Source organism: Apium graveolens, chromosome 11 (genome assembly GCF_009905375.1).
Source record: "Apium graveolens cultivar Ventura chromosome 11, ASM990537v1, whole genome shotgun sequence".
Taxonomy (NCBI): domain Eukaryota; kingdom Viridiplantae; phylum Streptophyta; class Magnoliopsida; order Apiales; family Apiaceae; genus Apium; species Apium graveolens.
In genome coordinates this window covers 96,131,346-96,143,495 of record NC_133657.1, presented here as the reverse complement: position 1 = coordinate 96,143,495, position 12,150 = coordinate 96,131,346, and the positions used below count along the sequence as shown (strand labels likewise).

The 12,150-nt window shown below is 34.2% G+C and overlaps 1 protein-coding gene across 16 annotated transcripts; it reads left to right on the top strand.

Moving 5' to 3' along the window:
* Nucleotides 1-211: 211 nt before the first annotated feature.
* On the top strand, nucleotides 212-5,419 carry LOC141697526 (cation/calcium exchanger 4-like). 16 transcript variants are annotated; one of them, XM_074501935.1, is made up of 11 exons: nucleotides 212-331; nucleotides 454-505; nucleotides 725-943; nucleotides 1,052-1,114; nucleotides 1,269-1,385; nucleotides 1,876-2,151; nucleotides 2,364-2,439; nucleotides 3,822-3,952; nucleotides 4,377-4,430; nucleotides 4,975-5,042; nucleotides 5,162-5,419. In XM_074501935.1, exons 4-6 carry the CDS (start codon nucleotides 1,072-1,074, stop codon nucleotides 2,145-2,147), a joined length of 432 nt encoding a protein of 143 aa, XP_074358036.1. In that variant the 5' UTR covers nucleotides 212-331; nucleotides 454-505; nucleotides 725-943; nucleotides 1,052-1,071; the 3' UTR covers nucleotides 2,148-2,151; nucleotides 2,364-2,439; nucleotides 3,822-3,952; nucleotides 4,377-4,430; nucleotides 4,975-5,042; nucleotides 5,162-5,419. The 16 variants fall into 16 exon arrangements, 10 of the variants coding, with proteins under 10 accessions (XP_074358036.1, XP_074358035.1, XP_074358033.1 ...); XM_074501934.1 differs by having other exon boundaries at nucleotides 454-546; XM_074501932.1 differs by having other exon boundaries at nucleotides 454-546; nucleotides 695-943.
* The last annotated feature ends 6,731 nt before the right edge of the window (nucleotides 5,420-12,150 follow it).

Sequence of the window (12,150 nt, the reverse complement as noted above, 5' to 3'; positions counted from 1 at the left end):
TATTAATGAATCAACAATGTAATATATAATATACTATAAACTATAAAGTTTATTAATACGTAAATACAAAGTTTTATTTTATTAATTTTCTATTTAACAAATAGTAATTTTGTTTAAAAATGTAATAATTTTATAATTAAAATAAAAAAGTAAAATATAAAAAATGCACATATTACAAGGTAATTTATTAGGCGGTACTTTTACCCCTAAATGAAAACAAGCCGATTAAAAACACAATCAAACACTCTCTCGAACATAATACTCTTAAACATTTTTTCGCTCATCTCATCTCACTTATTCGAAGATCATTGAAGAACAAATTGGAGATTTGGTACCTAAATATATATGTATATGGCTTCAATTTAGAGATTTGAATTTCTTTTCACTTTATTTGGTTTTGCAGGTTTTGAGGGTTTCAAATTGAGTAATTGAAGACATTATTTGATTTTGCAGGTTGTGAGGGTTTCAGATGGGGTCTTCAATTGAGGTTGTTGGATGGAATCAGGTCATTCTTATCTTGATGGGTTCTTTTTTATAGATATAGATGTACGCTTCTTTTGATTTTAATTCTGATTCTCATTGGACCTGTATAAATTATATGTATGTATTGTTCCTTTTTAATATGTTTGAGATGCCTTGTGCTTTTTGTTTATATACTATACTCAGTTTTGCTCAATCGATTTTAATTATCAAGCAATTTTCAACTTCGGGAATTCAAATTCAGACACAGGAGGCCTCATTATTGGGGTTGGTGAACACCTTTACCCTCCAAATGGACAAACTTAATTCAACAACCCTTCTGAGAAACTGGGAGAGATTGATAGTACCATGTTGACGTTGTACTTAAGTGTGTTTGTGTTGTGGTCCCATCACACGATCTGATAGTGGAGTAGTGAAGTTAAAGTGGCGCGTTGGGACTTGTGCACACACCGGTGGGATACAGGTAATTCCCTCTTATCCTCCTCCCCTCCTGTGTTTCATATATGTATTTCTTGAATATGTTGATTTTTCAAGTTGCATCCTGACCTGCCTTAAATAAATTGACTACCAGAGTTTTTAAAAGAAATATAAATGGACAGACTTACTTCAAGAGCCCTCCAAATGGACAGACTTCGTACGTATACTACTATTTAGTGCTTAAATTTCCCTGTCTCTTCTTTTCTTTAAACTTTAGTTACTTCCCCAAGTTACCATCCTGTGACATAGAGTGACATGTTGCAATTACATGCTACATTCAAACTCTGATCTCTTGGCAAAATTTTCCTCAGTGGATGCCGTGGATATGCCGTTTTTAAATCCCTACATGGATGCTTTAGGTGCGCCGAATTTCAAGAAAGAATGCAATTTTGCAGTAGCTGGTTCTACCTCTACTTTGTTAAAAGAAGGTCTTATGTGCTAATTTTTATGCGGCCACAAAGCCAAATAAGTATCTTCCCATAGCAGAATATTTTCAAAAGGGGCTTTACATGTTTGATATTGGTCATAATGATCTTGGTGGTAGTTTCTACGCAATGACTTTGGATCAAGTTCTTGCTTCGATTACCATAATTTTTTTAGAATTTAAAACTGGAATAAGGGTTTAATAATTCCTGATTTTTATTATATATTCTAGTATTTGGATGAAAGGAAAATATGTAGATTTCTTACTATTGATCCTAAAACTCCGGTTCTTTTATTTGTTCAGAAACTGTATGATGAAGAGGCAATAAATTTCTGGATTCATAACACGGGTCCACTAGGTTGCTTTTAAATTTATTAAATCAGATCAACCTCCCAAGAGTTACCTATTACCATGGATTCTTTGTGGCTTCTTTATGAGTATCATCTGGTTTTACATTATTTCCAATGAACGTGTTGCTCTGCTGGTGTCTTTAGGTGTTATATTCGGAGTTAATCCATCTCTCCTTGGGCTAACTGTAAGGGCATGGGGTAACTCGATGGGCGATTTGATGTCTAATGTTGCACTGGCTATGAATGGTGGAGACGGCATCCAGATTGCCATGTCAGGATGCTTTGCTGGGCCAATGTTAAACACAGTTGCTGGTTTGGGGATCTCAATGCTGCTAGGAGTCTGTAATACGAGACCAGAATTCTATATAATCCCGCGAGACATAATCAAGCCTAACTTTATTTCCAATTACTTATAATAGGGTGGGTAATTTTTGTAACTATAGCCGACTAAATGCAAAGAAAATAACTAAAATAGATAATTAGCCTCCTATATATGTACAAATTTCCATAACTTCATTGCAAACTTTTCTATCTGTATAAAGTGTGTTTTTTTGTTTATATACTGGATAATTAAATTCGATTGTCATTGTCTTTATGCCTGATACTAATTTATAAATATTAATTTGGTGCAGGAAAGAGCAGTTGTTGTCTTTAAAATTCCAGAAGCCCCCTCCTCATTGAACTTCCCAGTAGGATTTATGATAATCAGTAAGCTTATATTACATTTAGCCAGTTGCATGAATTTTAAGAATTATAGTTCACCGACACCGCTTTCTTCTAACAGCTTTTGCCCTCCTGACTTCCGTTATAGAGATACTGTAAACTTGAAATATAGGTCTTGGTCCTGTATAGGATAGATGTAGCTATGATTTGTTATAAAATACATGTAAGTGTAACCACCTCAAATAATAACAGTTTCATTAATTGATATTGTAGGCTATATATGATATACCAAAGTGTATTTGTTTCATAGGATTATTAAAATGATGAAACATGTAGCTCACTAAAATCTGGTTTTGTAGCAGTGTGGCTTGAACTTTGTCAATTAGTATTTTTACTGTGTTATTGATTGTTTTTCACTTGTTAAAGGCTAGGTTGGTTTGTTTATTACGGGAACTTGGAACTAATTTGATTAAATTTAATATCATAATCCACATATATAATTTATTAGTTTTATTTTTATACTTATCATAATCCATGTTAAAAATGAGCAAAATATTCTTCAATATTAACGCTTTAAGTGTGATCCTCCATTTCATCAGTCTCATCTTGAGTTTTCTTCTCTTTTGATTATTGAAGTCTGAATCATGCAGTTATTTCTTGAATAGAAATAGAAATGTTTTAATATTGATATTTTGATGGATTTTATTGTTCGGTTTTGTGGTGTAAGGTGATTTCTTTTTGAGTTTTAGGAGTTTTTATGCATAGGTATGGGTGAGAAATTTAAATGACATATTATTTCTTGTTCAAAATTTGGGGGTTGTTTGGGTTATAGATTTTAACTTAATTGTGAGATAAAAAATGCTAATACATTTTCTTCAAGTGTAATTATAATCTATTTTCCCTTTTCAGTAACCAGTTTTAAATCCCTGATCACAATCGCACCTGTATCTGGTTCTGGATATAAAATTAGCAGTTTTGTACTTTTTACTTTATCCAGTGAATTAGAGTAACCTAAGTTGTCAGTTTAGATTCTAGCCTTGTTTTATTGTCAATGTCAAACAGTCAAATTGAAATATAGCTTATGGATGGATTTGAACAGGTTCCGCGTGGGCCAGGTGGCACTAGAGAATATATTCAAATTGAATATCCTCATGTCAATGATACCAAACTATGGCATCTATTTAGGCAATTATGCTGACCAACTTGGTTACTTGAGTGTGTCTGTAGTAGCTTTGACAAATTTCCAGGAAGAAGATAATATTACTTGCACATTTTGAAAATTTAGGAAGAAGAAAACCTGACTAGGAGGGAGTAGATACATGTAATTTCCTGAAAAAGTACTACACTGTGTATTATGTTCTATTATTTTATTATTGACATTTTTTTTAAACTCTAGAAAGTAACTAACTGGAAGTTCTATTTTGTAGATGTTTGTTGGTGTTGCTACATCTCGTGTTAAGGATCTTTTTGCTAATGCCAGATCATACGCTCCTTACGTTATTTTTATTAACGAGATAAATGTTATTGACAGCAAACGTGGCAGGCCTGATATTGGCGGGTAATAAATTTACTTCTCTGTAATTATAGAAAAATTTGTATCCTTTTCCCCTTCATCGGTTTGTTTCCTTAATGTTAAGAAGCTATTTTAACAATAAGGTTAAGTGTTAAGAAGAAGTCATTTCAGTTGTGGGATGCATATTTTATAAGATAAGCATCTATTGTTGGAAACTAGTTATATTTTGGCAGCAAGCAGTAAAAACAAAAAAGTTCATATATAATAAATAATATGCATTTTCCTTGGACTGGAGTATTGTAATTATCTATTACATCTATGTAATATGTACAGATAAAGGTAATGACCATGTTAAGCCTAAAGCTTGAAATAGTTTTAAAAAAGTTACAAAACTAGAAGAAACATGGCAGATTGTGTTTTTTTAAAGGGCTCTGGTAAACTCTCTTACTTTCTATGTTTCTGTATGTAGGTCCAGGAGAATACATCCATTTTTATAATATTTGTTGCATGGTGCATCACTGAGGTAACATCCCCCTCCCTCCCTCTCTACAGGGGATTGTATGTTAAAATTGATAATCTAAATCTATGTTTAATTTGATTATAATCAATTTGCAAATATGGTTGACGTTATTTGCTATGTGGTACCTTTAGATGAAGAATTTTGCTATTTGTTTTGGTTCATATTAAGATTAATGCCAATCTAGACTATTGCAACAAGATTTCATTTCCATTAAATGCTATGAAGAAATATATGAAAAATCTAAATGCAACACTGAATAAGATAGAATGCGTAGAATGTTATGCATGGTTTGCCACTGTAAAGGCAGTTATTATCAGTAAATCAGACTGTCAAAAGTGCATATTCAGCTAGTATATATCTGATATTCGGTTCAAAAGATGAAAAGCTTGTTCACTGTTAATATCTCTATTGTTCTGTGAAAGTGCAACTGCAATTCCCATTTTTTTTAGAGGAATCACATACCACTAGGGGCATTTTTATCCTGATAATTCTTTTCAGTTACGTATCAACAACATTACCTTGATCTGGTAACTGATTCATATAACAGGTTGTAAGGTACCCAAATTATGCTTTGAATTGCTTCGGTACATCACCACCTATCCTCACTTACCTCAGGTTTGACATTTTTATTAGAGAATGCACATTTATTGTACCCTTTCTAGTTGCTACTTGCTAGTCTAAGTAAAATTTTTTCAAGTTAACATAGATTGACTGGAACTTTTTGCTTGATGCAGGTACACTTTGTTCATTGTGCTGGATTTGCTGATAGTCGAAGAGCAGTTTTTTCCTATCCAAGGATAGCTTGGATGTTATGTTATAGTTGTTAGCGTTAGAAATGAGACTCCTATGTAGAATTGAGACTGTTATTGAATAGTTTGGTTCGAAAAATTGAGGCTTATGTATGTAAATTTGATATTTTACTGATTATGGGATTGTTCTTTGGATCGAGTATATAATTAAAAAACATTAAAAATAACTGTTACATTTGACTATTCTAGTGTAATATATGTTTACATATAGTGTTATATTAGATATGCTAGTGTTGCTTAATTAAAAAGATTGGTGTTACAATTGATTGAACAGAGTGTTACAATAAGTTATATGGGACCCACAGGTGGTCCCACTTATGCAATATTGATCAAGCTATTGTATCACTCATTTCGTGTTACATTTGGGTCTATTAGTGTTACATTAGGTGCCTTTTGTAACGTTTTCCTCTCTGTTACAATAGTTTAGTGAAGTGTTACATTAAGGTGTCTATTGTATTGCTCGTATACGTAACGCCCCTGGTGTTATAATAGACCTATTGTAATGCTTTTAGGGCCTATTGTAACACCATTTAGGCATTACAACAGCCCACTTATGGCGTAGTGTTACTTCGAATTTTTTCCTTAAAATGCTAAGTGATGGCTTGTCTTGTGATGTGTTACTTTGCTTGTCTTTATAAGTGATCTTCATGCTAAATAAATTACAAATGGACCTTATAAGTTGTTAGTTAGTAGATGTTAGTGTATGTTAGGACTTGCCTTGGTTGGTTGTTGATTGATTTTGGTGTAATAAAGGTAGTTAAGGTGGAAGGAGTCGCATTAGTCTTAGCAGGGCAGAATTTTGCACTAGAAGTTTAGGTCATTTTAGATGAGTTTTAGTAAGGCCTTGGTAGGCCTGAGCTCAGGGGAGTTGGGACTTGGTTCATAATTGAGTCCAGTAGCTTCAGAATCAATAAAAACTTGCATTTGGTTAGGTGCACACACAAACCCGAGAGCAGCTCAGAACAGGGCAGATTTGAGTAAACTTTACTTTTGATTGATTATCATCATGTCATAGGTTAGGCCTTCATGGGGCCTTGGTCTAAATAGATATAATGAAGTCTTAGGAAACTTAACAAGCCATTAAAATCAAAAAATGAACTACAAAAGTGAGTATTAAGTTGGTAAAAACAAGGCAGTTTGGAAATCAGGGGAGGCAGTTTTGAGTCATTCCAACTTTGAGAGTCAGTTTGGAGTATTAATAACCTTTGAGAGTTGGTTTGGAGTAAAGGCCCAAGGTGGAGATACCCTATTTCCACCAAAACACCCGAGAGTCACCATTAGAGTTGCATTTGGAAACTTTAGAGAAGTGCACTGCATTTGTGTATCTTTTAAGTAAGGCCTTGATGTCAAACCAATTACTAAAGTTAGTTAAAGTCATAAGAAGTCATAGGAGTCAGAATATAACAAAGGCCCAAGGTAGAAATCCATATTTTTGCCAAGGTACACAATTGGTGCCAAGGTGTACATTCGGTAAGTTAAGTAGTGTGCATTACATTTGTGAGTTATTTGAAGTGAGGCACAAGTGTGCCTTACTAAATCTAGGTTGAGTTGAGGTCTGTAAAGGAGAATTAGGAGTATTGGTCATGATATTGTATGTTATATGGTTAATTGCTTAAGTGACTAAGGTCGTAAATAGAGTCTAGGTATGTACTATTAATTAAGTGATAAATTGCCATGCCATTTCTTGCTATGTGTTATGTGGTTTATGTGATGCATATATAACTTGTAATTAGTAGAATTTAAGTGTGTATATATATGTGAGTATATATTTATATATATATATATATTTATAGTATACGCGAAATGGTAGTTAGTAAGAGTTGTGACGAGGATACTATTTATTATAGGTTCAAGTAGGAGGCCAGGAAAGGAGCCCATAGACGATTCCATACAAGTTCTCAGTAACCGTAGTCCAAGAAAGTGAACTCTCAACTTACCTCTATAATTCTGTTTCTTGTGATTAAATATCCAGTGAATGCATGACTACAGTTTTAATAGAATTAAATAGTCCCTGACATCACCTAATAATTAGATATGGGATTTAGTTAACCGCTTTCATACTTGAATTGACCCCTTTTCATTACATATTACCTCATACCCTCATGGATACCCTACTATAGTCCCTTAATATATCATGTGAACCCTAAACCCCTCACAAATTTGAATTATTTCTTTGGGAACCCTGATCTTAATATCATTCCCTCAATTTTAGAAAACTTGTCACTTGAACCTTGAAAATACCAACCCTTGTTATCTTGTCCTTGATCAAGAACCCTTTGAAATTAAAATAAATTGATTAAAAGGGATTGGATGGTATGTTCTGGTAAGACTGAGGCGCCAGTCACTATTAAAACATCAGTAGGGGGGAGCCTGATGGTTTTATATGGCCAATGTGTGTCGAGGATCCTCAATAGTTGTGAATCACTTATTATGTGGTTCAGAGCTTTGATGTGGGCTGATCACCCCTCATCGTTCATAGTGCCGAGAGATTTCCAATTCCATTCACTTATTAAAAACTTGATCTTTTATTTAAGATTTCATATTGTTGATTATCTTCTGTCATCATTTTATTGAGTATATGATGCATTGTTATTCACTGTTATTCATTTGCTGAGCGTTTTGCTCATTAATATTGTTATTAATGTTATCCCTTCAGTGAAACCCGAAGATGGTTCGTTTCAAGCAAACAGCGCGTAAGACTTCCGGGGACTCGGGGTATGCCTACCGTCAGATGTTGGAGTAGGTGAGGAACTAGTAGTTCCCTAATGTTTATAAACTTTGAGTTTAAAATTTGGTAGTAAATTGACTTAAGATATTTTGGTCTGTAATATTAAAAGATGTTAGATGTTCTTCAAACTCATTCGTGTGGATTCGGGGATTATGGTTAAGGTTTGTAGCTTTAATATTCTATCTTTTTGTAGTACTTTACTGTTTAATTAATATTATATATATTTCTGCTAGTTAGTAGTGTGGGTCCGTGATATCGACAAGTCAAAATGCTTATAGAGATCTCAGAGATATCGACAAGTCAATTCTATATGTAGGGATCTTAGACATATCGACAAGTCATTTCCCATACAAATAACTAGAGACCTCGACAAGTCAATTATACCCATAGAGAACTCAGAGATCTTGATAAGTCATTATACTTATCGAGATGTCACTACTCTATAGAGCAAACTGGAGATCTCGATATGCCTCTCAAATACAGAATGTAGGAAAGTTTAATATTCAAGATTATCAATCAACAAACGATCTATTCACTAGATTGATAAGTCTACAAAGCATCTGGAAGAATACAAGATTAAGGGCCAAGATTAACTGACAAAGGATAGTCACACACTTGCAAGATTGTGCAAAGACCTACTAAGACAAAAATAGAAAGATTCAGGGATTTCTTAGAAAAGGGTTTAGTCATCTTATTGTATGTTGTGTAAACCAATGTTTACTAATCTATAAAGTAAACATTGGTCCTTTATTTTTAGTTGTAACAAACATAGAAAGATTTCCTTGTATTCTCTCAAGAAAGAAGCTGAGTTTTTATACTTTTAAGAAATCATAATTTGTAGCAAGACAAACTTAAATAATACAAATTGAGTGAGTTTTGAAATATTGTGCTTGCTGTTTTCTTTCTGTCTAACACAATATTTGTGCAAATTAGAAACTGTTTTGTTCACCAATATCCAAATTGTTTAAAAGGCTAAAAATCAAGAAAACACATTCACCCTCTGTGTTTCACTCAATAGCTAACAAGTGGTATTAGAGCAAAATCTGAAAAAAATAAAGATCTTGGAAGTATGAGTACACAAAAATTAAGTAGCATCAAGATACCAGCCTTTGATAGAGCCAACTAAACATTATGGAAAAAGAAGATGATGTTGTTTATAAGGATGGCCAACCCATTGTATTTCCAGATTCTCAAGAATGGCCCTTTTACTCATATGGAAAGGGTTGAGTAAACTATAGATGGAGACATGGTTATCCCAGCTTATTATGCCCCTAAAGACAGATACACTGAAACTGAAAAGGAGAAAGTTTCTCTAGATATTGGCCTTCAACTAATTTTGATAGAGTCACTTGACAATGTCATGTACAACAATATTGTCAACTGTGACACAGCCAAATAAATCTAGGAGAAAACTGAGATCTTGTGTGAGGGTACATAGGAAGTAAGGTCTAATCAAAGGAGGATACTGGTGTCTCAGTATGTGGGTTTCATGGCCAATCCTAAGAAGGAATTACTAAAGTTTTTGAAAGGTTTAACAAGCTGATAAATAACTTGTAGCTTCATGATAGATATTATGAAGCTAAAGAGGTTAATCTGAAGTTCTTGCTAGCTCTCCCTGACCATATTGAACAAAATATATCAGCCATTAGAGAAGGAAGGGATTTGAGCAGAATGACACTGGAAGTGCTGTATGGAATCTTGAAGACTAATGAACTTAAATAGTTACAAATAAAGTCATTAAGAGAAAACCAAGGACATGTGTTTGATGGATCTAGTGCCTTAGTTGTCAATGATAGTGAAGCAAGTGAAGATGAACATGATGCACAGGCTCCAGTCATTCATGCTGTGGAAAAAAAGAGCAAAGGACCTCAAAAGCAAGTTGTTTTAGAGTTAGAGGAAGATGAGTACTATACCCTGGATGAGATGGATGAAATGGATCAATCTATGGCTTACCTGGCTAGAACATTTTCTAACATCAGGGTCAAAAAGCCAAAATTTTTTAATAAAAAGGGACAGTCCTCCAACAACAACAACTGGAAGTAAAAAACTCAGTTTAACTCAGCTAGAAAAGGAGGTTACAAAACTGGATCTATTGACAGATCAAAGATAAGGTGTTTCAGTTGTGATGAATTGGGCCACTTTGCTACCGAACGCATGAAAACAAAGAAGGTGAAAAAGGACAAAGCCTATCTGGAATTGGAAGCCAAGTATGAAGCTTTCTTAAAGAAGAAACAGGGCAAAGCTTATTGTTATTCCTAGTGGACTAACAATGAGATTTACAGAAGGGGGGTTGAATGTAAATCTCAAAACTTTTTCAAGTTTTGAGCAGTTTATAAAGTTGTGTGTTCAAGAAGAACAAGTGTGTGAATTGCTTTAAGCTAATACAGACAGATATATATTCAAGCACAAATGTAAAGAACACAACAGACCTTAAAAACTTTTCTGGTGGATTTGTTGTTCCACCAGAGATGGTATTTTAGAAAATCTGTGATTAAACAACGTTGATCACAGCTGCATCCTAGTACAAACTAGATGAATTTTCTCTCAATATTTTTCTAAACAGCTCTGGAAATTTTTTTTTCTAATTACTAGCTTCTACTTGGTTTATATATTACCAAGTGTACAAGTGAAAAACAATATAAAAATACAGTAATAAAATAAGTTCTTCACTTGCTTCTTTTCCTGTTCACTCCAGTACTTTGTTGACTATTGCATCTTTGTACTGAAGAAGAACGGCTGCTTTTTCTGTTGTTCCTGAAATTCGGCTACCACATCTCAGTTGTCTCTATCAACCCATGTGCCTCTGTTCTTACGTACAACTACCCCTTATCAACGGCTAATCATTAGAGCATCCGTTGAAGCTTTCATCCGTTGAAGCTTTCATCCGTTGATGCACTCATCCGTTGAAGGATGTTATCCGTTGATGACTTTATCCGTTGAAGCTTTAGAGACATCCGTTGAAGCTTAGCTTCTTATCCGTTGAAGGTCTTTAAGTCATCCGTTGATACCACTTCATTTATACAAAATTACAAGGCATGAAGTATTTACAATTGGCCTTCCTATCTGCATATCATCTAGTAGTCAACATGACTCATAGTTTCTCTCAACTTCCAAGAATTACATTTTAAATACAGAGACTGAAATATGCTACAACACTAAACTTATTTCTAAGTAAAGCTACACCATCAACGGATAGCCAAAGTGGTCTTATCCGTTGAGGCTACAGACACTAAATTTCTACTTAAGTATTTTGTTAAACATATCATCAAACTAATGCACATACATTCCTAACAATCTCCCCCTATTTATGTCTATAAGAATTGTAGGCATAAATTCAGGGTTAACTTGATGATAACAAAACACTTAACAGATATATGAATTGAAACTAAGTAGAAATTTAAAAATGCTGCAAAAGTGTATGTACTAGGAGGTAATTGAAGATTTACAGTGTTTCCAAGGACACTCCTTTAGTCTGAGCAGATCATCTTTTTCTTCTTTGTTCCCTGGTTTTCTTTCCTAGCCCTTTGTCATTTTCCTCAATTTGGAGTTGGAGTTGTCTGAAGAATTCAGCTTCATCTTCAACACTGACATCCAACTTAGATTGCATTTCTTTGAGAGTTTCATTGCTGGCAATCTTGAGTTGGTCTTCAAGTCTGAAAAATCTTCTGACTCCTTTATCATCTCTAAATTCCATCAACCAATGAGGTGATTTGTGAATTGTAATTCCCCTTTCTTGAATGAGTAAAGTCCTGGGTAAAGCATTGGGCTCCCTCCAAGTTTTCCTTATATTGGCTATCTTGTTGAGAATTTCAGTCTTGGCAGTTCTGGTAAAGCCAGAATCCTTTTGTATGGCTGAAAAGACTCTTATCAAGGTAGAGTAGCCTTCATCCAGAATCCTGTGGAGAGGCCATGTTCTTTCCCCAGCTCCTTTATATCTGAACACTAATCTCTCTGGTAGCTGTCTGTAGGCAGCTATTCCCCTTACATCCTCCAGCTCATCCAGATAGAGTTCAATGTCTGAAATTTCTTTTATGTCACAGATGTGAACATAGTCATCTTTAGAAATGGGTGACTTAGGCTTAGGTTTTTGTTTTTGAGTGAATTTCTTAGAGGTTATGGGAGGTGTAGATTTTGGTTTTCTTTTCTGTTTCTTTGGTGGTGGAAGAGTGGTTAGAAAGGTAGGCAA